This window comes from Nanorana parkeri, unplaced genomic scaffold, assembly GCF_000935625.1.
Source record: "Nanorana parkeri isolate BGI_ZX_2015 unplaced genomic scaffold, ASM93562v1 scaffold71, whole genome shotgun sequence".
NCBI classification, from domain to species: Eukaryota; Metazoa; Chordata; class Amphibia; order Anura; family Dicroglossidae; genus Nanorana; species Nanorana parkeri.
In genome coordinates this window covers 2,558,629-2,584,678 of record NW_017306339.1, presented here as the reverse complement: position 1 = coordinate 2,584,678, position 26,050 = coordinate 2,558,629, and the positions used below count along the sequence as shown (strand labels likewise).

Sequence of the window (26,050 nt, the reverse complement as noted above, 5' to 3'; positions counted from 1 at the left end):
TGCCCGCCCGTGTGTATATATATATATATATATATATATATAGAGAGAGAGAGAGAGAGATTATATGCATACATATACGTTTGCAAAAGCTTTCTAAATGCATATAAAATCAACCAATAACACATATTGTGAATGAAGCCTTACAGTCACTTGTGTAGAACATTTGTAAACATTGCCCCATTGGAGAAAAACAATACAGGCAATGGACGACTAGAGAAACTATAGTGTGTTTTCAGTGAGGTACACGTTTTGAATTGTTGCTGTAAAGATTGCTTGAAAGCAATTTTTAAGGCAACATTCACATTGTGACTTTTCTTTTTTATAGCTGTGTGATGGCGTTTTATATACAGATTTGTAGGTTCTCCTTTGAGTTGCAATCTTTATTTCAGATATTGCAATCCACAACCTTTCTTAACAACTGCTGTGATAAAAATCAATTAGAGTATAAGCCACTTGGAGGTTGTGTTATGTTCAAGAAACTATTATTGGTCTAATGTGATCCAAAGATCTGCATAGAGCTAAAGTAGAATTTTTTTTTAGTCTTTATTCACACTTGTCACTTGTGTTTTTATGCAGAGATCTGTCTTCAAAATCTGTTAGGATAGAGGCTTTGTTTTTGCTTCTTTGTTCTTAAAATGATCAATTTACACGCATATGCCTTTAGATGCATCGGTCCTTTCTCCATTGAAACAGCCCATCGAAGTAGCCAATGAGATTTCAGCAAATAATTGTGTCTTGCGTTTACATGCATTTATGTGTGTTTTGGTGCGTTTAGAAGTTCAAATCAATTCTTGGACACACCTGACTTCAAATTTTTTCTACACACAGCTAAACTGACTGCTGAGGAAAGCGTCTAAACGCAAAGTGTGAATGGATCAATTGGAAATCATTAGAGATGTATATGCCTTTAGAAAACCATTTTAAACTCAATCAAAGATTATCAGTTTGTGCATTTTAGTGCGTTTAGAAGTTCAAATCCATTTCTTGGACGCACCTGACTTCTATTTTTTTCTAAACGCAGCTAAACTGACTGCAGAGAAAAGCATCTAAGTGCAAGGTGTGACTAGGTCCATTTTAATCATTAGATGCATGTATATATGCGTTTAGAAAACCATTTAAAAACGCATCTAATCGCACCTAGTGTGACTGTAGCCATCGTTTTGGATAGAGTAAGGGAGGATCATAACCCCTTTCAGCCTTTTTTTTGCCCTTTGTGTACCATTGTGGCAATTTCCCCCTGACGTCTTTCTCTCCAATAGCCATAACCGGGAGTGAGAGGAAATTCCTCCAAAGTGAGGGAAATCCTTGGCAGTCAGCAGGGTCACCTGAACCAGTGTCCCCATTGGAAGACTTCCCATCTATTCCTGTTATGGTGACAACCCAAATTTGGTATTTTTCTTTCAGTAATAAATCACCAGGACAAATAGAGAGGTGACGGACAGCAATAAAAACCTGACGGAGGTTCTAATCCCTCTCTACTCTATCCAAAACATAAAACAAGCTTTGGCTTCAGTTGTACTTTAAGAGGAAAAGTCATTTTCAAAAATGAAAGCCTATTTTATAGAAACATGGTTTTTAATACATTCATACACTGATAGTAAGCTGATCTCATTTACATACATTAAGAACACTAAACTACCATTTAAAGCATCATTATTTGTTATAGTTTAATACCTTAAGTGCAGCTAGATAAATAAAACATAATCTAGTTATGTATTCATTAAAATCCCTCCATTTGTTAATAGTACTACTATATGACTTTACACTAGCTTCCTATAATTCCTGCATTCAGACTAGGAGAGGAAGAGACCACACCTATTGCTGTTCAGACCAGACTGCATCGCACAGCTTCATGAATTGAACAAATGGAGCTTAAAGAAGAACTCTGGTTAAAAATGTTATTAACCCTTGCAGCGGGGCTACCCCTCAACTACATTAAAGGAGAACAATGAGATGAGTGAAAATCACTCATCCTCATAGTTCGAGCCGACGTGTGATAATTAAACTGTCACACGTCAGCTTAGTAGATCGGGAAGTGAGCGAACACATACCGTCGCTTGCTCACATCTCGATCATCTCCCTGCAGAGAGCGGTGAATGTCGCTCACGGCTCCCTGCAGGGATTCCCCCACTCCGATCCTCTAGCACGGACGGGGGAGGGGGCGGGTACAGCTGGCTCTGCCTCTAGATAGGCAGAGCCAGCTGTCACTCACGCAGCTGGGTGGATCTTGACAGCATTGTCGGTATCCGTCCCGGCTGCGGCGGTCTCAGTATACCGCTAGCTGTAGCTTGCGATATACTGAGCTTTGGGTCACGGGAGGATGCTAGTATATGTCCTCCCGTGACCTTTAAGAGAACTATGGGGAAAAACACTTACCCCATAGTTCTCGTTTAATCTTCGGCAGCAGTCAGCAAGTATCTGTCACTGCTTTACCTGATAAATGGTAAAACACTATCTATATGTGCTCCTGCTTTCTGCACATCATCTTTGGTAGTTTTTCACTGCCCCTTTGGACAAGGAAATCAGTGCATGACCTGCAAAAGTGTTTATAAGGGAAATGGTGAATATTCAAGGACATTTTTTAGGTTTGGCATATATCTAGGCATTGTGGATGAGAATCAGCGATCCATTTTATGAGAGTGATCTTCTGTAAATTCATACCCACCTCTTCAACACGCATACACCCACTTACACAAACTTCACTGAGTAGATGTGATGTAGGCTTAAAACGATTGCGTGTATAAGGTGGAACCAGGAGTAGACATTTGCAAACTGGTTGTTCTAGATTGCAGAAACAGAGTGCAAAAACACTAAACCAACTTACATTTGTGATAAATAATTGACAGGCAGAATAAAGCAGGCCACATACTGTGCATTTTTTTTCTTATTCAGCCCCATGAGATAAAGGAGACAAAGTTTGATTTTACCATTCACGTTGAACAGCATGGATGGGGAAATTCCCTGCATCAGACTTTCCAGGTTTGACCGACTTTGGTAAAAATAAACTTTTGTCGAGCAAAGGGGTGCCAGTGGGGCCAGACATTGCTCACATTGTGGCCTTCCTTCTGGAGGGTGGCTACTTTGGTACCTCTAGGTCCATGTGTGTGTTGTAAAGTAATCACCGCTCCAAGTTCGCTCCCATAATGGACTATAATTACACATTTATTTTACTGATTTGTATTGAGATTGTAGTCCATCAGCAGAGTGAGCTTGGAGCCATGGCTACTTTACAACACACACAGAGATCATGGGGAACAGAAGTATCCCCCCTCCAGAAGGAAGGACAGTGTCAATATGAATTCAGAGATGATTTGAGGATCTACAGCCGAGTGATACACAAATAAGATACATTTTTGTTACAAATAACAAATAAGATACATTTTTGTTACTAGTTAAGGTACCTGAATATATGTTTAAGTTTTTTTACTTCCTTGGTTTAGTGTCACTCCAAAGCATTATTTACTTTTGCATTTTACCATATTCTGCCACATTTACACCTCCCTTTTATAATCCTTTTAAATATTTTATTATATTTTATTTAAATATGGCCTTTGGAAAATACCAATACAAAATCTGTCCCCATGTCTAGGACATACATCAAATTATATACTGCTGAATCTTAAAATGTTACTGCTACTTAAGCTGTTTATAAACAGTGTGCTGTGTACACATCTGTCACTTTTGATCTTACAAAAGCTTCCACTTCAGTAGAACATGGTAAACATTTTTCTTTTAAATTGTAGGTTTGTAAATGTACACGATGCTGAAGAAGTGCATAGGTTGTGATGAATGTATAACATGGCACCATCAGAATCTCTGGATCAAGACATTCCATTGTTCAGCCTTTCGCCATTCTGGGCTAGATGCCTAGTAGGAGTTGTGTCTTTTGTGTGCTTTGTAAACAGTTATAATGGCAACTTTGTGTTTGATGACTCGGAGGCCATCATCAATAATAAGGTAAGTGCTAACATATTTCATTACGTGTATAAAACCTTGTTCATTCCTAACCATTTCAGCTCTCGTACCTTTTATACCCCTTGGGTATTAGACCTTGTTATATTTCTGCTATGGGCCTATTTATTCGGCAGTAACTTTCTCATTTTTTAAGATACCAAAGTAATACAAATGTCTAATTTGACAATTGTTCATTTTAAAATAAGCGGTGTTATTCCAGATAAAAAGTACACATTTTATTCTAATATTAGTCCCGTTCAAAATTAAACTTAATGTTTTTGGATGACAGTTATTTGAAAATGTAAAAAAGAGGACACTGAAATAAAAAAATAGATACAAAAAATAAGCAGAAAAAATCATAGCGAAAGGGGAGGATGATTTCATTCAGAAGAAGAACTGATTAGGTTTAAAGGGTTAATAAACCCTCCCCTTTTTTGCATATATGTACTGCTAGAAAGCAGTACATATATGCAAAAACATTTTTAAAAAAACCTTTTCCAAAGGGTTTAAACTTACCTGTGTCTCCCCGCGTGCTGCGGTCCGAACAACTGAAAATTCTCGGGAGGACGCAAATGATCTTGGGGTGGGCGCATGCGCAGTTCAGATGTCCGGCCAGGAGACGAGGCGAGATACAATGTAAGTAAAATGCAGCAGCGTGCACCCGCACAGACTCCGTGGGACAGGAAGTGCCAGTTAAGATAGAGCAGTCAGCCATGGGTCATAGACTGGCACCAGCGCTGAAGGGACTCCTGAAAACTACAGGAAAAATGAAGATGATCGGATTAAGAGGCATTATTTAAGGTACGTCCTTACATTAGCATTGGGGGGGTTTAGCCTTTATTGCCGTTTTAACTAAGGGCTAGTAAGATTTAAATAAGAATACATTTTTTTTACTTGTTAGGTTTCTTTAACTGATGTCATATGCAGATCAAAGGTCATTTTGGCAGCAGGGACTTCCAATGCTAATGTCAGGGGAGAGGCAGCAGGGTATGATGATGCACCCTAGAAACCTTACTGACAGGAACAAAAGCCTGTTGACACAGGCCCGAGATGGCTCCTCAAGTGTTAGTATCTTTTAGTAACGTTTCTTAGAGCTGCTAAGTTGACAGAGGTTTGGAAGTTTGAGGAATCTGCGCTGTGAAGTAAATAGAGAAGTCATCTGACCAAACAGATGTACCTATAGAAACCTTTGGTCCCCAAGTCAGGAGCAGATAACAAGTAAAAAAAATAAATGCATATCTTTATTGATTCGTGTTTGTTTTAACTATTTTTTGCACTGTGTGCGGTGGTGATGCTTACCCATAAGTGCTACATTATTTCTGCTTTTGTTTTATTGCATGAAGGGGGCTTGATCATAGAAATGTAGCAGCTATATAAGGTTTAATTTACTTAGTTATTGGATTAAAGACTGCATAATAATGGCTACTTCAAAGGCACCAAGATTTGCATCATCCCAGGGCCAACATCTTAGACCAGTAAGAAGACACTGACACTGCATATGACTAAACAAAAGATCTTACCATCTTACTTGGGAGAAAGTGAAATTAAAATATAATTCTTCTTTAAACACTTATTGACTTTTTTCAGGGTGTTCCGTGGATAGGTACCTGGAAGCCAAAATACGGTTGGCCATAGTGGTATGATATAACCATCTGATGAATTCTTAAAGGAGAATTATGAGGCGAGTGCTTTTTACTCAGCCTCATAATCTGAGCCGACCTGTGACAATGAAACTGTCACAGGTCGGCTCAGTAAATCGGGAAGTGAGCGAACAAATACCAGCGCTCGCTCACTTCTCGATCCTGTGACAGGGGAGTGACTGGATTCTCCCTTCCCCTGTCCGATCCTCCAGCGCTGACTGGCAGAACGGACGGGGGAGGGGGGGTTACAGCTGGCTCTGCCTCTAGATGGGCAGAGCCAGCTGTCACTCATGCAGCTGGGCGGATCCAGACATAATTGTCGGGATCCGCTTCAGCTGCGGCGTCTCAGTATACCGCGTGCTGCAGCTCGCGGTATACTGAGCTTTGGGTAACAGGAGGACGCAAGTTTGTGTCCTCCCGTTACCCTTTGTAGAACTATGGGGAAAAGCCCTAACCCCATAGTTCTCCTTTAACACTCCAGAGTACAGCTTACCTTTGAGGGAAAAATAGTATCAGGAAGAGCAACGAGGGCAGCCCATTGAATGTGGGGAGAACAGTAGAAGTGGAGTAGGCTTGCTAACCTGCCAAGTTGATCCCTCAAAAGCAGCGGGCACCAGAATATATTGACACATATAGACATGAGATTGTTCCCTGATCAAGGCAAAAGTGTCTGCATTTGGCTACTGTTGTGTGATTTCGATTGATACTCAAAATTGGCTTCGGGTATTAGGATCAGTGGACATTTGTAAAGGCCTATAATACATAACAATCAATTGGCCTGATTACTAAAAAAATAGTTGGTTATCTCACATCATTGCTGTATATGTTACCCGATTATATCATATTTAACACTGCATATACAGTATTAATATTACATTTTCATGAACACAAAAAATAGTTTATAGTTATGGGCTGAATTGTGTTTATTTGAGAATCCACTGTTTGAATTGTTACTTTTTGGAATTGGAATTTTTTTTACGAAATTACAAAAATGTTATTGTTGTAATAAGATATTTCTTTTTACCTATTATAATTATTGTTGTTATAGGACCTCCGAGAAGATGTGTCGATCAGTGATTTGTGGCTTCATGATTTTTGGGGTACTAAACTTAGCAGCAATGCTAGTCATAAGTCTTATAGGCCACTCACAGTCTTAACATTCAGGTAAGATAGTAAATCAGGTTCTTGTAGGGTCCTATGGGGCCACCCTTGTGCTTGCTAGTAAGCTCCATGTGTCTCCACAAACACACAGGCACAGTAAGGCAAGTTGGTCTTCTGTTTTTTTTTTTTTTTTTTATTTCACTTTATTGCTATATTATTGCTTAAAAGGGGCTAACAAAGCCCCTATTGGATAGCATTGGGCAGGTCACAGGTACTCTTTATGGAAACATCAGGGGTCTGTCCGACCACTAATGTCTCCACTGATCTCTGCTACAGCCAATCAAGCACAGAGTACTTGATCCACTGTTTTACCCAATTTTTTTAGCTGGTATTTGACGGCTCTGAATCTGGAAATGCTCGGTGCTCAGTACTTCTGTGTTCACATTTTGCAGTGGATATCGGGGAACAGATGTTCCCCGATGTCCTCCAACTCGATTCTTTTATGTTAAAAAAGGGTATCATCTTGTAAAAAGAAGAGTTATGAGATTCAAATGCCCATTCAAATGTGTTTTAAACATCTGCAGGGATTTCTTTCTAGACCACAAATGTCACGCTCTAAGATGCCATTGCCGCTAGGGGTGGCACCAAGCCCAGGTTTACTAAATGTCCTGAATCCTGGGGGCTTTCCCACAGGATCTAGGATCTGCAGAGTGGGTACCCTGTGCTGGGTTGCTCTGTGTTCCAGGCACTGGACAGTACTCGAGCTATAGTGATGTAAATCATGGAAATGAATGCCTTGATGCAGAGTCCCATCCTTCCTTTCTCCCCTATTGTGTGTCACATGACTGGAGAGACAGGAAGGGGAGTTTATCTTCACTTTCTAGCAGGTACCCATTCTGAGGAGGTCTGAAATATGAGTGCTATAAACAGCCCCCAGCCACCTAAAGCAAAGTGCCCCTCAGCCACCTCATGGCTCCACAGCCACCACACGGTTTCTACAGTCTCAGCAGTGCTCACCTACCTGGTGCATTGCACTCTGCAGTGCTCTTCAAATTTTAAAGCTCCCCAGCCCTCTGTAGAACTCCCAGCCATCCTCAGAGCCAACAATTATTTTGCTCCAAATGACCACCGACACAACGGCGTTCAACCTTAGTGTCACATACTGTAGACCATTGGGCATTACCTGTTTTGTATTTTGCATACATCAGACAACTGCTCTTTGTATTCCTGCGGCTTCACAATATTTTCAGCCTATTTACACAAGCAACTGTGTAGTGGAAGGGGCAGTCCTAGCAGCTGGGTGTTTTGACTCTGTTGATGTCTTTCTGGTTGTGTTAATGTGTTCTGTGTCTCCATAGATATGTTACTGGTTGTGATTTACATTTTGGTTTTTATTCACCTTTATGTATGATCATGATTTTGCTATTGCTGTAGTACTGTAAGTCTAGATAGTTTTGGTGCTGTGTGTTAAGGTGTGGCACAGATAGTGGGCTTAGGGGAGAAAAAAGTGTTAGTCCTGCCTTGAACCTGTGGGGTATAAACTACCCCACAGGGGTATAAACTATAATAAAAATGTATAAATGTTATTTAACTAAAATGTAGCAAATGGTATGCACTGATCAAAACAAACTAAAAACACAGACAAGTGTATCTAAAGCCATTTGTTTTTTGTTTTGAATAGAGTAGGGAAGGGCTGGAATCCCTATCTGAATGTTATTGTTATGTTCTTTCTTGGGAGCTTCACCCTCCTTATTTGTGCTGATAATCATGGTCACTTAACTTGAAAAGAGAGATAATCCAAAATGTTTAGTTGTCACTGGAAGAGGAAAATGAGGACACTTGTTCCAGTTGCACCTGTCTAAGGCTGCATGCACATGGGTGTATTTTGTGGTGTACAATGTAATTTCTGGCTTTTTTTCATTCCCTGAAATATACAGCTGGTGCGTACCGCCATTCATAAACGTGAATGGCTGTATGTGGGCGTTCAGGGAAGACATCTGTACGCTATATGCAGGTTTGTGTGTGTATACCGATATACACAGCCATTCATTCGTATGGGTGACTGTACGCACCAGCTTTGTATCCTGGGCATGGAAAAAAGCCTAAATTTATGTAGTATTCCCCTAAATGCGCCCATGTGCATGTGGCCTAAGTGTCAATTCACACCATTTCTTCATGTTCATCGGAGGAGAATTTTGATGCCAATATAAAAGAATGGCAAAGTGCTAAAACTAAAAGCTGTGAACAGACCATAAGAGCGCATTTCTCATTGTTTGGGGAGATCTTCTCTCACTTTCTGTTATGTCCTGAGACAAGAAGTGACAGAAAATCTCCCCAAAGGGACACAGCAAACTTGAAGCACAGAGAGGGATTTTAATCATTCTCTACTCCATTTTTTTTTAAACCTTTGCTTCATTTTACTTTCTCTTTCAGGATTAATTACAGTTTGGCAGGAGGTTTGCACCCAGCTGGTTTTCATGTGGTCAACATACTACTACATTGCATAGTCGCTGTCCTGATGCTTGATGTTTTTTCACTGCTTTTTAGTAGCGGAGCTGCTGACAAAGGCAAGAAAGTCCTGTATGCGCCAAAATCTGCTCTGCTAAGTGGTTTATTGTTTGCAGTTCACCCTGTTCACACAGAATGTGTAAGTATCTATTCACTTTTAAAATGAAGGTAGTAGAACTTTTTAGATGGGTCAGATTTAAAATGTGCTTTTGTTGATTGATTTATGGTCTGTGTTAGGGATGCACTGATACCGATTTTTCCCCAGTCATCTTCCAGGACAACCATCGAGATATAGGCTCCGCCTGCCTGCAACAGGAAACACATCAACCACATTAAATAAATAGACTCCTCCTTCCATCCCAAGTCAGTTTTTTTGTGTTTCCGCCGGCTACACAGGGACATCGTAATGTTTGTTATTTTTTAGGGCTCATGTTTGTTTGCCTTAGGGCTGAGCCTTACCCTGCTAGGCATTGGGACCTACTCCAGGATTACCTGCTGCAGTGCCTACAGGGATTCCCTATCAGACCCACACCCGATTCTTGGCCAAGGTTCCCTTCCGTCACTCAGGGAAGGCAACCATCCTCCTGCACGTGAGTAGGCGCCAGATGGTGGCCCCCCCTGGTGTACAGCAGTGGCAAGGTGTAACGACCTGGAGTGTGCGTGAGCATCTGTTGTGGAAAGGAGTCTGGCGACAACAGGGGCAGCATTTGAGGTGGTACGGGGGGGCTGTAGGCCAGGATCCCGGATACCTCGGCAGCATGGGGGCACCAAAAATGTCAGCTCCATGGTCCAAACCCTTGTGCAAAGTTTGTTTAGAGAAAATAGTTGCAAAAGAGTCAGCCGGAATGTTTAAGGGGCTTTTGAACTCAATGAGAGAGGAAATGGTTGCTACATTTCAGTCTTTCAGGTCGGCGCTCCAGACCCCGGTGAGTACACTAGTGGATACTAGTTTGCCAGGTACTTCGGGGGCAGGCTTCAAGCATTCACTACGGTGGTGGATGGAGTGTCGGAACCTCTCAGTCGGCAGACTATGGTCGCAGCCAACACCACTTGTGGTCACGACGCATGCCAGTGCCTGGGGTTGGGGTGCTCACTGCCAGGAGTCCATTTGGCAGGCAGCCTGGGAGCAGGGGAGCCGCCTCAAGTCATCAAACTGGAGAGAGCTAAAGGCGATAGAGCTAGCCCTCTGCCGGTTCCGGGAGACGTTAGCCGGGCACCACGTGGCGTGGCCTCAGACAACGCTGCGGCAGTGGCCTACATAAACAGGCAGCGGGGCACGCGCTCGCACGGCCTCATGCAGTTGGCGACGCATATTCTAACTTGGGCAGAGCACACCCTTCTCTCGCTGACGGCGAGGCATATCAAGGGCAGCCTGAACGAGTTGGCAGATTCGCTCAGCAGGACGGAGCTGCACAGGTCAGAATGGTCTCTGAACGCAGGAACGTTTGCATGGATCACCAGCTTGTGGGGCTGTCCCGAGGTAGACCTCTTCGCAACGGCCAACAACAAGCAGGTGGAACAATTTTTTTCGCTCTCCAGGAACGACGGAGCCCTAGCGGTGGACGCTTTGGTGCACCCCTGGAGCTTCAGTCTAGGTTACGCATTTCCCCCACTGCAGTTAATCCCGAATGTGCTTCGGAAGCTCAGGGGCGAACGGATGACGTTAATTCTCATAGCGCCATGTTGGCAGAAGCGGCCGTGGTTCACGACCCTCCTGGAGTTGTGTGTAGCAGGGCCTCTGCTTCTTCCACCAGCGGCGGATTTGTTGATGCAGGGCCCGGTGAGCCACCCGCAAGTACATGCTTTAAATTTAGCAGCATGGCTACTGAAAGGGAGGTGTTAATCAACAAAGGATTATCTGCGCGGGTGGTGACTACACTGCTGCACAGTCGAAAGCCGGTGACATCTGCGATCTACCTGAAGGTGTGGAAAGTGTTTTCCAGCTGGTACAGCAGTCAGGGTAGGCCTGCGGTGGCCACAGTGCCATTGGTGCTGGATTTCCTGCAGGGCGGTTTGGACAAAGGGCTTTCCTGTAGTACTCTGAAAGTGCAGTTTTCTGCACTGTCTAATTTCGTGTTGATGTGTTTCCTGTTGCAAGCAGGCGGAGCCTATATCTCGATGGCTGTCCTAGAAGATTCCTGGAAACAGAGTTATCAGGTAATCAACTCATGTTTTCGGTGTTGAGTGCGAGTACCAATATTTTTTTTTTTTTTTGGTACTCGCCTATACCAACTACCGGTGCCGTGTGCCCCGATTATCAGGAAGTTGAGCGGTGGATCATGACCCGTCGCCCAGCTTCCTAATTGCCTGTGAAGCTTATGTTCTAGCGAATGAACACCAGCTTGACTTGCCGAGGCTGCCTGGTTTCCTAACCAATCAGGAAGTGGGGCGGCGATTCATGAGGTGCCGTCTGGCTTCCTGATTGGTCAGGAAGCCACGCTGCCTAACAACAAGTGAAGCTGGCTTCCTAGCCAATCAGGAAGTCGGGCGGCACGTCATGACCCGGCTTCCTGACTGGCTAGGAAGCCGGCTTCCTGACTAATCAGGGAGGCGGGTCATTATCTGCTTTCTAACCCACCGCCCAGCTTCCTGTTTGGAGAGGAAACCGGCTCCATGCTCCGTCGGCACTGCCGGTCAGAGGGAGATCTCCCTCTGACCGGAAGTCATGGTATCGGAGCATTTGGCAAATACTCAGTATCGGCACCGATACTAGTATCGGTGCATCCCTAGTTTGTATAATTCCTTTTTATGTTGCACATTTGTACGTTTCACTAGAGACTAAAAAATGGACTTACTGCATTATGGCCACTCCATGAACTTCCTTGACTGGTTTGAAAGGTTTTAATGTAATACGCAGTAGCAGTCCAACCAACAATGGTAGCATATTGTCTGATTTACATCTAGGCGACAGCGTTTTCACGTGTAAATATGCTCTTCTTTTTTTTGCTGCATGTTTTTACGCGCGTTTGTTGCACGTACATTAAGTCGCACGTTTTTATGAGCAGATTGTGATGAATTGATGTCAATGGCAAAAATTTAAAAATGCGCAAAACCAATTGCAACGCGTGTTTCCAAATGTTTCCCATTGACTCTATGGAGACAAAGCGAGCTGTAATCTGCCAAAAAAAAGCTTGTGTACTTTTTCCAGCAACAAGCATTTTGCTCATTGCAACCAAAAACGTAGATGTGAACAGGGGCCGTAAGAATGAATGGGATTTTTTGGGGAAAGCTTTTTGTCGTGCTGAATCAGTTGCGCCAACATGCTCAGTGTGAACCAGGCCTCAAACCACTGTTGCTTTTCAGCTTTCAGGGCCATCCTTTAACCCCCTGTTATTAACTTACCAACATGAATGGCATATATGGCAAACATTTTTTGTGGCAGATAATAATAAACAAACAGATAAAGATGGATACTGTGTTTCTAGGCAAATGTAAAGACACATGGTACCAGGAGGCAGTCTGTTAGAAAGGGAATTTGCCGTCATCTGCTATAGTTTTCAAAATCTGCTTATTAATAAAACATTTTCAAAACAAAAGTTATTTTTGTGGACTGTTGGTCTCACTGACGTGTTACACAAAATTTTATTTTTGTTTTATATATAGGTGTCCGGAATTGTTGGCAGGGCAGACCTTCTGTGTGCATTATTTGTTGTTTTATCATTTCTTGGATACTGCAAAGCTCTACCAGGAAGTAAGTGTTCATAGTGCAAAAGCTGTATTGCTATTTATTGCCAAAATTAAATTAAAATTTAAAGAGTAAATAAAAGCTATGTTAATAAAGTTCATGTGTTGAGGGAAATTTCTGTTTTTTGTTGTTTTGTTTTTTTTCCTTACAAAATAATTCACCACCCAAGTAGCTAAACCAGTAAAAATAAAGACACTTTTCTTTTCCATGGGCCAAATGATTTAAACCTGTCAGCATTCATTAAAGTAACCCAGTTACGACAAATTAAGGCTTTTAAAAATGATCTGACCAGGATATCTGGCGCAGGGGTTGCAGATGCACAGAAATACTGTTGCATAGACTTTGCTAAATGAGGGGCAGTCTAATTTACATCTAATTGCGTCTCTAATTTGCTTGATAAATGTCCCCCATGTCTATTTCAGTATGTAACATGGGATAAGAAGCAAAGGTAAATCTACTGAAAGAGGACACAAACGGCAATAAAAACATAACAGAGGTGTTGTCCCTTTTTTTTATCCAGATAGAAAAACGTTGCATTGAATTGTGCTTTAAACCTTCCAGTAAAAGCAAATGTGAAACATTTCCACATTTAATTGAACTGGATTGAGTGTGTGTATGTGTATATGTATATATTAACACCACATTGCAAATCATTTATAGCTATCTACACATTACAGTGACAGTGAGTTTTTAGAATTCAAGCTTTTGCTACATGCTTAAACAAATGTGCAAGTCAAATGTTAGCAACAGATGTTGGTGCATTGTGCTTGTTAAGATCTCTTATGTATGTTTACAACAGATGAGGTTCGCAATTTATCCCTGGGCTTAGCGGAGCTCCCACGTCTGTACAGACATGAAACACAGAATACTTTAAGTGTTTCACACTCTGACTTCCATACTACGCGTTTTATATTATCAAACCAGAAAAAAATGTTTTAAGTGCACTGTCTTTAACATATGCAAAAAAAAAAATGACCTTTCATATTTTATAGCGAAATCCCTGCTGTTAGATGAGAAAAAAGTATTCATGGTCACCTCTTATAAAAGCACTAACGCATCCTTAAGTATTATCTGCAGAGGAAACCTGATAAGAAATTACACCTGTTTTCCGATGAAGAATTGTGTTAAATGTTATAAACTTGATAGTTTGTCATCTTTGTGCTGAAGGAGAAATATATAAAAAGATGATAAACTTTTAACAAATCAAACCACTGAAATAATAGAACTTTTATGGACAAGATCATCTCCTTGACCGCTGACCTATATATAATTAGAAGTTACAGCATCTGTCATGTTAATAGTTATTTAAAAAGGGTTTTTATATATAGATGGAAAATGTAAGTATCTGCTAATGTAGACTTTCCGGCACATTCCAGTTTACCTGTAGTATGTTTCATTGATATATCCCAATATCAGATACCCCCAAATTGCTCTTTGTGCACATTTCCTTCCCTCTTTCCTAATACCATGAGTGCATTGCGATTTTTTTTATGCACTTCAAGCCTTACTTTTTTTGTGGCTGGGGGCCTGAAATACATACCAGAGCTGCATTATCTACTTGAAGGAGTGTTACCGGGGTCTGCCATTGGAGGCTGTAGTTGAGATCTTTAGACTTGCAAGATTGGTGGCCAAGATTGGAACCAAGGACCCCAGTGCTGCGAGGCATAAATGCTAACAACTAAGCCCTTTGTCAATTTATGACATCTGAATATAGCACATGTAGTACTTTTATTGTTTTTCAGACTTACAAAGGATGTTTTATTACCTGCACTACTAGAAAAAAAGGTATAAATATATTTTCATGTGGACAAGTAAAACAAAAATGACTGTCCATCCATCCATCGGGCTTGGGGCTGCAGGGAGCAGCGCCCCCAGTCTCCGGCTGCACAAGGAGACCACCCGACGGCGTGAGACCCTGCGGGAGGTAACGTGTAAGCCCTCACACAATTTGAGATATAACTTTTATTTGCTAATTTTCCTTCTAGAGTCAATATCCCAGAGTTGTCTTTTTTTGCAGCAGGTGACCCTGGAATTTAGCATGTACTGTTTAAAAAAACAGCCAACTGAGGACCTGTAAGTCATCTGTTTCTAAGATTGCAGACTCTGATGTTCTAATTTTGTTCTGCAATTGTGCCCCTGGGCCTTCTGTTTCTTTTTCTTTATTGGTTAGACCTAGCTTTCCCTCCTTTTTTTTGAAATGATAGTGGGCAACTTTGCATACCCCACACCCCCTGTGCCTACCCCCTCTACCTTGAAAGGAAAAAACCTTTACTTGCTTAAAGCCGCTGTCCCAAGTCTTCTCTCCTCTTCCATTCACAGGAGGTGGGGTAATTCATGTTCCCATGCTCTGCCTAATGCGGCACATCTGCAGGGTAGGATTGGCATTCTCCCTTACCCAGAAATAGTGCCAGTGAGGGACCATAGGTGAGGTATATCTTGCTACACAAGGTAAAAAAGAATAGTCCAGGATGGGCTAGAGAGGGGGGGGGGGTCATGTTTTACTTGGACATGGTCTTTAATTTTGCAAAACATAATTAGACAGTTTTTTTCTTAAAACACATTTTAACTATGTTGAACCATGTACCCAGAACCTTGCTGTCCAAAGACAAACAGTTTAGTTTTGAATAATACGTTTCAGCTGTACTAAAACAATGACAAAATAACAGTTTCTGCAATAAGTAATTATCATTGAAATATGATTGCCTAAATGTATGTAAAGCCAAATTATTTGATTGTATTTTGCATTAGGCAATAAAAAGGCATTTCCACATTTGAATCAGTGACAGCTGGAGGAAGATGTTCTAGGAAAAGCTATGGTTAATGTTGGTTTCCCTCAAGATACTTCTTGTTACATATTAGGTTGCTTGCCTTGAGCCATTCTATTGATTTCATATTTCATTCAGCCGTTAAATTCTCTGCATTTTTACCCAAGATCGATGTCACTTACTTCCAAAACATTTCCCATAATAACAGCATATTCTTTCTGATTCTGAAGACATTGATTCTTCTAACATCAAAGAGTAGTATGGTCACAAATGTAATCTACAGTATCTTGCTGAGCATATATGGGAAATTATGTGGTGTACTCTGGAGTAAAATTACAAAGATAATACAGTGACAACATGCTTCCTGCTTAACGTTTAATGTTGTTTACTATTGTTATCAACACTAACAAGAACCATAACATTGGATTAACAAGCTGAATTAAAATTTGACCAGTATACAATATTTCTGACTCTAATCTGTTTATTAAAGTCAAGCCAAAATATTTTTTTTCTAGTTGTTGATGGAATGGGAAAAGGTTAAAAACCTCTATCAGGTTTTTATTGCTGTTTATGTCCTTGTTGGGGAGAATCACTCACAATTGTAACAAATATATTTTTGGCTAAATCTGCTTTTCTGCAATGGTACCACCATCAGCTAAGCCATAGACACACAGAGCCCGGAGGCAGGCCACGTCCCTCCTTTCTGCCTAACAGTTTGAGGGCAGAAGGAGCTTATGGCTCCTCTGCCATCAGTATCCTTCCCCAGAACCAGGAAGAACAGAGAACGGAGGATCGCTTTAGGATCGGCGACGGTGACGGGTAAGTGTGGGGGAGCGCGGGCTAGAGACTGTGTGGGTTTTACCCTAATGCAGAGAATGCATTAAGGTAAAAAAAACTGTCAGACCTTGATGCTACTTTAATATGGTCATATAGATCAGGGATAGTCCACCCAGACCACAAGTGGCAGGGGGGGCACAAATATCCAGTGATACCTGGAAGATCATAATGTGGCATGCGCACAGTTTCAGACTGGCCCGCCAGAGGAGCCTCTGATGGGCCCCTGCCCCCTACAAATACCGTGCCACCACAATAGGCTGTAATTGACAGCTCACTATTAAATGCAATTAAAAAGCCTGGCATGCCCTTCTGCACCCATGGTCCAGCACCTCTATGACATTTCATAGAGCCCTATCTGATATTGAGGCGCCATCCCTCATTACATGAAGTCTACCCACCCTCTTCCTCCTCCTAGTGGAACTACCTGCTGCAGCAGGTATGAATGTAAAACTCCTGTGATTTTTATGGTTCAGGAGTTGGGGTTGAACTGAAGTCTACAGTGTGTTATTGTTCACTAGCACGCCAGTTGTTTAATGCTTGTTGACAGTTGAGGTAGAAAAGGTTTCTGACCCCTGTTATTGGATCATATTGAAATGCAGGCACAGTTATGTAACTTGAATTTTCAGAAGCTGGACAGAAATGGCAGCCCCCGTATTTATCTGTGCAGATTTCTTGTGTGCTAATCAAAGTTCAAATCACAGGTGATTCCAAAGACAAATCTCCAAAGGATAACAGAGCTCCTGAAAATTGTGGATGTTTGGCGACAATACAATGAGCTATCACATCTGAATAGTTAAACTTTGGAATATTAAAGTGAAGTGGTAATGAATACCCTGAGAACCGGAAGCACTGGATAAATTACAATTTAGGAGTTTAGGAAGAGTTTAGCTTTTATGGGGCATGGTCCAAAGGTCATATATCTACTATGATTTTATTCCTGTGTTAAGGTGCACAAAATGTATAAGTGTACACCTAGCAATAATTTAATCTTTTTCTTCCCTCACAGTTAATAAACAAGAACATACCTCTGCGTTTTGGGTCATATTTAGTGTTTTTCTTGGTGCAGTTGCTATGCTGTGTAAAGAGCAAGGAATAACTGTTTTGGTAAGAAAACTTAACTTACTAGTGACATAAAACTTTTTAACTGGATGAAATAGAAAATTATATGAACAATGTTTTAGTAGAGAAAAAACCTTTATTGCTTAGTTACATTACCTTGAAAATAACTCTGAAAAATAACCAAAGGTTATTGAAAACTAACTTTTAACATTTTTAAAACATGCTTCCATAAAAGTATTATTTCAACACACAAAAGCATGGCTGCTACGCATAAATTAATATCCAAGAGGGATATATTTTTCCTATAGTCTTGATAAAAACCATAAAAAAAGAGTTTGATTTATTGATGTTGAATTTAAATATTTTAGATTTTTTTTCTCCCCCATTGAAGCTTATGGTGTCTGGAAATGGAAATAAGAAAAGATTATTGTCTTTGCTAGGGTTTGAATGCTGTATTTGATGTCTTTGTAATCTGCAAGTTAAACATGCTGGAATGTATCCAGAAGGTACTGCACAGGGACAAAACCCCAGAGGTGAGTGTATTCAATTTCCCATTCCCTATTCAGAACAGATTCTGGGCTCCTCAGTTACTGCACAGTGTGATCTCGTGTCTGTCGCTCAGTTGCATTCTTGAAAGAGTCTTTTTATTTGAGAAAAAAATCTCCTGCCCTTTGATTTCGTTGTTGCTGTGGGAATACATAGCCAAACTCATTTTGTTGAAAGGAGCAAAAGCCATATTTGCAAGGTGTGGTTAGGAAGTAACTCTTAATAACATGCATTCTTTTTTCACCAGAGCAGAGAAATACCAGTTCCATATGTGATGCTCACTTTTAATGTAAAAAGTAGAAATTCTATAGCATGAGCTACCTACTGACTGTGGGGTGTATATACCATAGATAGAGTTGTTTACGATAAAAAAAATCTACATGATGTTATTGCATATTAAGACAGCGACAATAGACTATTTTGTAGAGTCCCCACAATATGTTGGATTAGTAACAATAATATATGTATTTTGTTTTATTTTTCCCTGATAGAAGTTTTCATTTCTAAAAAAAGGACTGTTTACAAGAATCAGCCTCTTGGCCATTGGGGGATCGTGTGTGCTTTATATACGCTGGCGTATAATGGGCACTGGACCACCAGCATTCACTGATGTTGACAACCCAGCATCTTTTGCTGATAGCTTGTTTGTGAGAGTGAGTATCAGACGTCAATTTCTTATACTAACAAAGCATTGGCTGCTCATACTGAGTTGCTTGTATTGGTAAAAGACTAATGCATTTTCACCATTTGACTACATTGTGAAAGTGTTAACAGGAAGTTCTTCAGCCAGTCTGTGGTGCACCAGAAGAACAAATTAGATTCTCCCATACTGTAAAAGAACCATCTGACTGGTTGTTGGGTAGTGGCACAAGCTGTCTGGAGCAGTTAATTTGATGAATGAGACTGTTATTTATTAGTTTATCGGTAGTATCGGTACTATGCACCGATGCTAGTATCGGTGCCGATGGCGAGTACTCGTACTCTCCAAAATGCTCTGATACCTAGGGCTTCCGGGAGCATAGAGCCGGCTTCCCAGCCAATCAGGAAGCTAGGCAGCGTGTAATGACTTGCTGTCCGGCTTCCTGGTTGGTCAGGAAGCTGGGTGCCGTGTAATGACGTGGCACCTGGCTTTCTGCTTAGCCAGGAAGCTGGCTTCATGGTCCCTTCCAGGCAACCCAGCGACATGAAGCATGGAGGCGGCTTCCCTGCTAATCGGGAAGCCGGCTGGCGAGTCTTTACACGCCGCCCATCTTCCTAGCTAATCAGGAAGCCAGGTGGTGAGTCATTACACGCCGCCTGGCTTCCTCAATGGCACTTCCGGTATGGAGTACTGGAAAAAAAAATATCGGTACTCGATACCCAAAAAACGGTATCTGTGCATCTCTAGTTTATTCCTTTCTTACAGTGGCCTTGATTGATGGCCAGTGTGGCAAACTAATTTGCCATTTTTAACTAAGTTGTACAATTATGACATTGATCCAAATATATTTGTTTTGATTGTGTTCTGTGTTTACTTATAAGCCACATATGTATTTTCAGGCTAACTATGCACAGGCTGTAGTAATTTTATTATAGCTAACTTTGTTCTCTGTAATGTCGCTGTTTTTCAACCATGTAATGTTGTGTTTTTCAACCATGGTTGAAAAACACAATGGGCTCAAATCACAAAACTAACACACCAGGAAAAGTATACTTCTTTTCAAAAAAGTGGCAGTTATTTGAAGTTGAGAGTTTGACGCTATTAACGTGTTCCAGAATTTCAGAAAGGGCAGTAGATGGAGAATACGGAAAGTGGCAACATTATCTAAATTATACATAGAATTAAGATAGAAATAAGCTTCAGTGGCAAGAGTTTGGAAAGCTTAATCATAGGGTAAAGACATCATGTTGTATCATATCCATGTAGCTGGTAGAATGAATAAAAAGGAGAATAAAACAGCATCTTTTTTTCTTTTCTCGAAGTGGCATTGTTCTCCTGTATAACCATTTATTATAAATCGCTATAGCCATAGCTAACAGTTTAAATGTTGCTAAATAGAAATGTGATTTAATCCATATGCATGATACATCTTAGTGATAGTGGAACACATGAGCAGAATGCTATCATTACGACTGTGAATTGTTTTACTTTATTAGCGGTTTTTAAGTTGTGCAAAATAAGCATATGCACCTGTACTGATGATTCTGCTAACATTGAATATGAGACATTGAAATATATTTTTTTTGTCTTAATGACAGGTAATAAACTATAATTACTATTATTCCCTAAATGGATGGCTGCTGCTGTGCCCCTGGTGGCTGTGCTTTGATTGGTCAATGGGCTGCATACCTCTTATTAAATCTCTCAGCGATTTTCGGATAATGGCACCAGCAGCACTTTGGTTCTGCTTGTTTGGCTTAATGTACCAGGCTTTATTCTCCAATAATGTGCAAACGAGAAGGTGAGATCTCTGTGTATTTCCAATAATGGAAGCATGGCTTTTTTATCAGTAGGGTGCCAGGAGTTCATGAAACCTGCATTTCTAGACACTGCTAATAATCAGTAACATAATTTTATTGCTTTATTTAACGACATATGCTCTTGTCTGGCTCGGCTATTGTATAGAGTGCCATGCTAGTATATGTCTGGTCTTTCTGTTCATTTGGTGTAATATGGATCTTTTCTCTTCTTTGTCCTTTCCCAAAACCTCTTATTGCCTAACACATGTAGGTTGATGATACAGTAATTTCCACATGGACCTCTGTCCATTACTAAACTTCAAAAATGTATAGTGAAGAACAGCAAATGGATCAGTGGGCAGAGAAGACTTTACAAAGACAAAATTATTACATTGGTAATGGTGGCAGAAGAAAAAAAAACTTAGAACAAAAAACAAGTAATGGTTTAATCCAACTTTGCCATTTGCTCAAGTAGTTCTAATGAAAGTATGAGCTTTGTAAATCTGAAAGTCATTTCTGATGTCGCTTCCAAATTTTAATATGCATAATATTTTCATGCATGTATTTAATATACAGATTTTTAATGTCTTTTAGTATCTGTTTTATGTCATTTGCGGAAGTTGGTAACTGGATTATTCAGTATGTGCTATGATAAACCCCATACCCACCAACACTTTTTCATGTTTTAAGACTGAGGAAGACCGATATACTTCTGTTGATGAAATGTATTGATAGAATGTAAATTATGATTCCATCATCACTTGAGATGACTGCTCAGTATCTGGCCTACATTGCTCCTCCTATGGTACCAAAAATTGGCCTACATTTATGTGGGCTTGATTGCCGCTGGGTATTTTAGCCATGGGGATCATACGGAATCACCTCCCACCTCCTATTTGTGAAGATCTTAGAGGACAACTACCATTCTTACACTGCCAAAATTTGTTATCCACAACACTCATTATGACTTAACCGTATGTAAAGTTTTGTAGATATGTAAATATACATGTATGGGCAGTGTTAATGGTATATGAGGGAGGTTCATATGATCTTTGGCAAGCTTATGTGTTTTAATGTGATTTTAATATAACGGAATCAAATATTTTTTTTATGAGATGAGCTGCCAGTTCTACTATTCAAAGCCCCAAGAGTTTACAGCTTTGTTTCACCTTCCAAGCAGCTAGACAGGCCAAGAGTGGCTTTTCCTAAAGGTCTTTTACTGCTTCCTAATGTCATATGTAAATTATTTAATGCCCATAGTCTGGGCACAGGTACACTTTAAAATGCCATATTATATGTAATCTTTTAACCGGTTTCTGAAGACACATGGGGACATTTATCAATTCTGCCACAGGGTACAGCAATTCCAAACAGTGGCAGTGAGACGATTTGTGAGACAGATTTACTACATGCTTTACTTGCAGCGTGATTCATCACATGTCTCCCTCAGCTGATCTAAAGTAGCACTGTGAAAGAATAAAACCTGACCCTCACCACTTCTAAATTTTAGCGTCTGTTTAGAGTGAAAACCTGTTGCATTTTCAGTAATAATTTGTCTCGGATCTTTGCAAGCCTGGCACTTTGCTGCCCAGGAATTTAAACGGACAGGTCTGTAAACCTATGACATGGATGACAATTGTGTCGTTATGGTTGCTTTTCATTAGACGAATAACATCTCTGCTCACACTGCCCCTGTTTATATACTAATCGGTGTTGTTTACGTTTTCCTCACAGAATCGTCACCATGGGGCTGGGATTTCTCGTGATACCTTTTCTTCCTGCCAGTAATTTATTTTTCAGAGTTGGATTTGCTGTTGCTGAACGGGTTCTTTATCTGCCTAGCATTGGTTACTGTATTTTGCTTACTTATGGCTACAGTAGAGCCTGTAGACAATATATAAAAAAGGTAGGAATTTACACATCATGATGTACCATGGCTAAAGTTACATCATTGTTGCTGATAATCAATTTGTGTAATTGCAAAGTGCAAGCAGCAGCTTTAAAATTACCAGTAACCATAAATTGCTGTTGTCACATATTCTGCAGTGGGTAAGTACACGTTGCACATTGCTCACTTCTTTTTTTAATTATCCTAAATATCTTTTATAGAGATAAACAAAAGGTATCTGCGCTACTCACTAATCTCGATAACTAACAAAAGCAGCTGTGCAAGTAGTGAAAAAACACTGATAGGTCTATTCACTAAAGGCTGATGGGTTTGGAGATGGCTGGAGACGTGAGCCATCTAGGCCAAAATAGCTCAACAGGAAAGTGAGCTGAATTGGAGATTTTTTCAAAATAAACTATTTTGGCCTGGATTGTTCCCTTCTCCAAACCCTTCACCTTTATTGAATAGACCTGTAAATATCAATAGTACCATAGTGCACTGCGCTTAAAACATACATAAATAAAGAGACAAACATCAATTCATTGTTCCAGCATGCGTCCCATGAAAGTGACTATAGTGATACCAGTACATTGTTCCCACTAATGTCGGATGATAATGCTATCAATAAAGTGCTCCAATAAATGCATAGAATAAAAAACACAAGGTGCTCCGGTCCACAAAGTGTTAATGTCCCTTTAAAGTGTTTCACAATCCAACTTAAAGTTCATCCCGTGAGTTCCGTTCCAAACCAACAGATATCCACCCCACTCACCGAAATTGATGGACCTTAGAATATATATGATCAATTCACATGTCTTATTTGTATACCCTTTCAAATACGACCAAGGATTATTGCATAATTTTTATAGTAGAGATCAGGATCCTAGTATTCCCAAATAGTATGTTTGATCTCTCCCACACTCCTCATACACACCCAGCGTGACTCAAGAAGACCATTCGACCAACAAAATCAATGTACCATAGAATATATTTGTGGACCAGAGCACTTTATGTCAATTGTTTTCTATTTATTGGAGCACTTTCTTGATACAATTATCATTGGACATTGGCTGGAACACTGGACTGGTTTCACTATAGTCACTTTCATTTGATGCATGCTGGAACATTGAATTTAGTTTTTTTTACATATGTTTTAAGCACAGTGCACTTTGGTTCTACTAATTATCTTTTGTTGTGGACCATATATATTCACTTACGGAACCCCATAATAAATATAAAAAATAAATAAAAATAAAATATTAAGATTTTAAAAAATTTAAAATAAAAAAACATTTTCGGTATCGGTTTCGGCCTGACAATTCTTTTTTATTTCGGTTTAAAAATTTCCATTTCGGTGCAACTCTAATATATGTGTATGCTAACACTGTGGTAATCTATGTCTCTGTTGCACTCCAGACAATTTTTTCATGTCCTTGTCTTAAAGGGTATGTAAACCGCTAACAATAGACTTCTCTTATTTGCTTTCTTTTGGGCTGTTAAATATATCACAAAACGCATTTTGTTAAAGAAAATGCAGTTACCTCATCTAAGGAATTGCAAGCGGCAATATGTTACATTTTTGCTCTTGATCTTACTAAATGCAGCATTATGTAGTATATTAATACATTTATCAAAGCGTGCTGCTAAAATGTGTGATCTATTAAACTAATTTTTCGCAATCCTGGATTATTCATCATAGATTAAAGAATCCAAATGATGAAAGGTTGTCTAATAAATGTACAGAAATGGAAATACATTTTATTTCTTAATCGTTCATTAAGGGACACAGGGTTAGAAGGATTCTGAGATGTAAGGGTTATATTGCTTCATAAAGGAGAATTGGACAATGACAATCTAAAGCTGCAAGTCAGCCAGGATAGAACTCTTTCCACTCCTATCATTCTTCAGTTCTTATTAGCATCCTAAGAATAATGGAAATTTTCTCTCCTCAGAGAGAATCAAACCCATTTTACTTAAAATGTCTTAATTTTTATTAAGATATTTTTTATTCAGTAAAGATTTTTCATTAACTGCAGAGATCAATTTGCAATTTTCTAAATCAGTTGATCTTTGGAAGCTATATCTGCATTGGAAGCTATATCATGATAAAGACGTAAGGAGTGTCTGTAATGTGACCTTTGGCCACTGGCTCCTGCTTGTGGCACTCTCCAGACACCTAGTGTACTGTGCTAGTTAGCCGCAGGACACTTTTTACAGGTCTAGGGCTGTAATACACCCACTAGTGGCAGCCTGTCCCTGAAGACTCCCCTGGTAGTATGCCCATGTGAGGGTCAAAGGCAGACTGAAATGAGCAGCTAGACCCTGCATTGGCAATTTCCTGTATTAACTACTGTGTCTGTTTGCTGCAGGGAGCTCTTTCAGACCACCCTGTGGTAGGTTTCAGACACCCTCTTTTTTAGGAGCCTGGCATGTGATGATATTCTCTTCGCCCCCCAACATGTCTGCACTGAAATGGACATCTGAGGCAGCGGTGGAGCTGAGTGAGCAATGCCAGGTTGATAAAGATGGCCCAGCCGCTATGATGGGAAATGGGGATTCTGAGGCCCGACCAGAGAATCCACCTCCATCAGACACAGCTAATGTACTGGAAGCTATTTAGAGATTGAGACCAGGAGGACCGCTTAGCCCCTCTACAGATCACTTTTGATCAGCATCACTTCCAATTGCAATCTATATATATAATGTATATGTGTGTGTTCTACACTACAAGGCAACAAATTATAGATAAGGACCGCGCATACTTTTTCAAACAGTCTGAGGAGTTGCTTCATTGGCTGGAACAACGGGGCTCCTGCAGATATGAACCTGCTTAGTTTGCACTGCCGGGGGAAAACTCTATTCTACGTGCCATAACTTCTGCACCATCCTCTGACATGTTTGCTTAGTTGTTGAAAAGATACCCTAACCATCATCTGGCTAAGATTACCTAATTCAATTGTTTTACAAAGTTTTATCTTCCCTGTTGTGACCTTCAGTGTAGGGATGTTTGTTCCCCCTCACCAACTTTTTTTTTTTTTCCTATTTTTGTGTGCCTTACTTTTATAGGATGCACGTTTCTTTCACTATCAGGTGCCCGAGCACCAATGCACCTTGCACTGTTATTATCCACCTTGATTTTATAGCAAGTAATTATTCTCACCACATGCTTCCTTGCAGCTTATTTTTTGTCTAGGTAGGTTAATGATTACATCTATCCTTATTATTAAGACCCCACTGAAGTATATACCAATTACCCAGGTTAATTTTATTTTGGGCTGCAACCAACTAATCAATCGATTATGAGAATAGTTGTCAACTATTCTCATTATCGATTAGTTGGTTGGATCACCTAGCTCTTTCCTCCACGCTGGGAGGAGGGCACAACAAGCAGTGGCCAGGTACAATAGCCAGCCTGCTATTGCAATTTAAAATGGCCAATAGCAGGCTGGCTATTGCACCAGGTTACTACCTGCTGTACTTACATTCAGCTGCCTTCTGCTGAATTTTGCTACTGACAGATGTCATTCCCTGACTGAAGCTATTCAAATTTTTTTTTTAAATGATAAACGGTGGAAAAAAAGTAATTTTTGGTTTCGGCCTGACAAATTCTGCTGTGGGAGGTGCGTGG

At 40.4% G+C, this 26,050-nt stretch overlaps 1 protein-coding gene across 4 annotated transcripts in view; it reads left to right on the top strand.

The window, feature by feature from the left end:
* Positions 1 to 26,050, top strand: part of TMTC4 (transmembrane and tetratricopeptide repeat containing 4) — a 64,104-nt gene that overhangs the window by 2,466 nt on the left and 35,588 nt on the right. For all 4 annotated transcript variants that reach the window (XM_018576604.1, XM_018576606.1, XM_018576605.1 and 1 more), the window contains 9 exons: positions 3,744 to 3,957; positions 6,643 to 6,758; positions 9,129 to 9,342; positions 12,807 to 12,894; positions 17,497 to 17,594; positions 17,990 to 18,082; positions 18,587 to 18,748; positions 20,334 to 20,536; positions 22,269 to 22,440. In XM_018576604.1, the coding sequence (XP_018432106.1) occupies positions 3,790 to 3,957; positions 6,643 to 6,758; positions 9,129 to 9,342; positions 12,807 to 12,894; positions 17,497 to 17,594; positions 17,990 to 18,082; positions 18,587 to 18,748; positions 20,334 to 20,536; positions 22,269 to 22,440 (1,314 nt within the window). In that variant the 5' untranslated portion in view covers positions 3,744 to 3,789. The remainder of the gene's footprint in view (positions 1 to 3,743; positions 3,958 to 6,642; positions 6,759 to 9,128; positions 9,343 to 12,806; positions 12,895 to 17,496; positions 17,595 to 17,989; positions 18,083 to 18,586; positions 18,749 to 20,333; positions 20,537 to 22,268; positions 22,441 to 26,050) is intronic.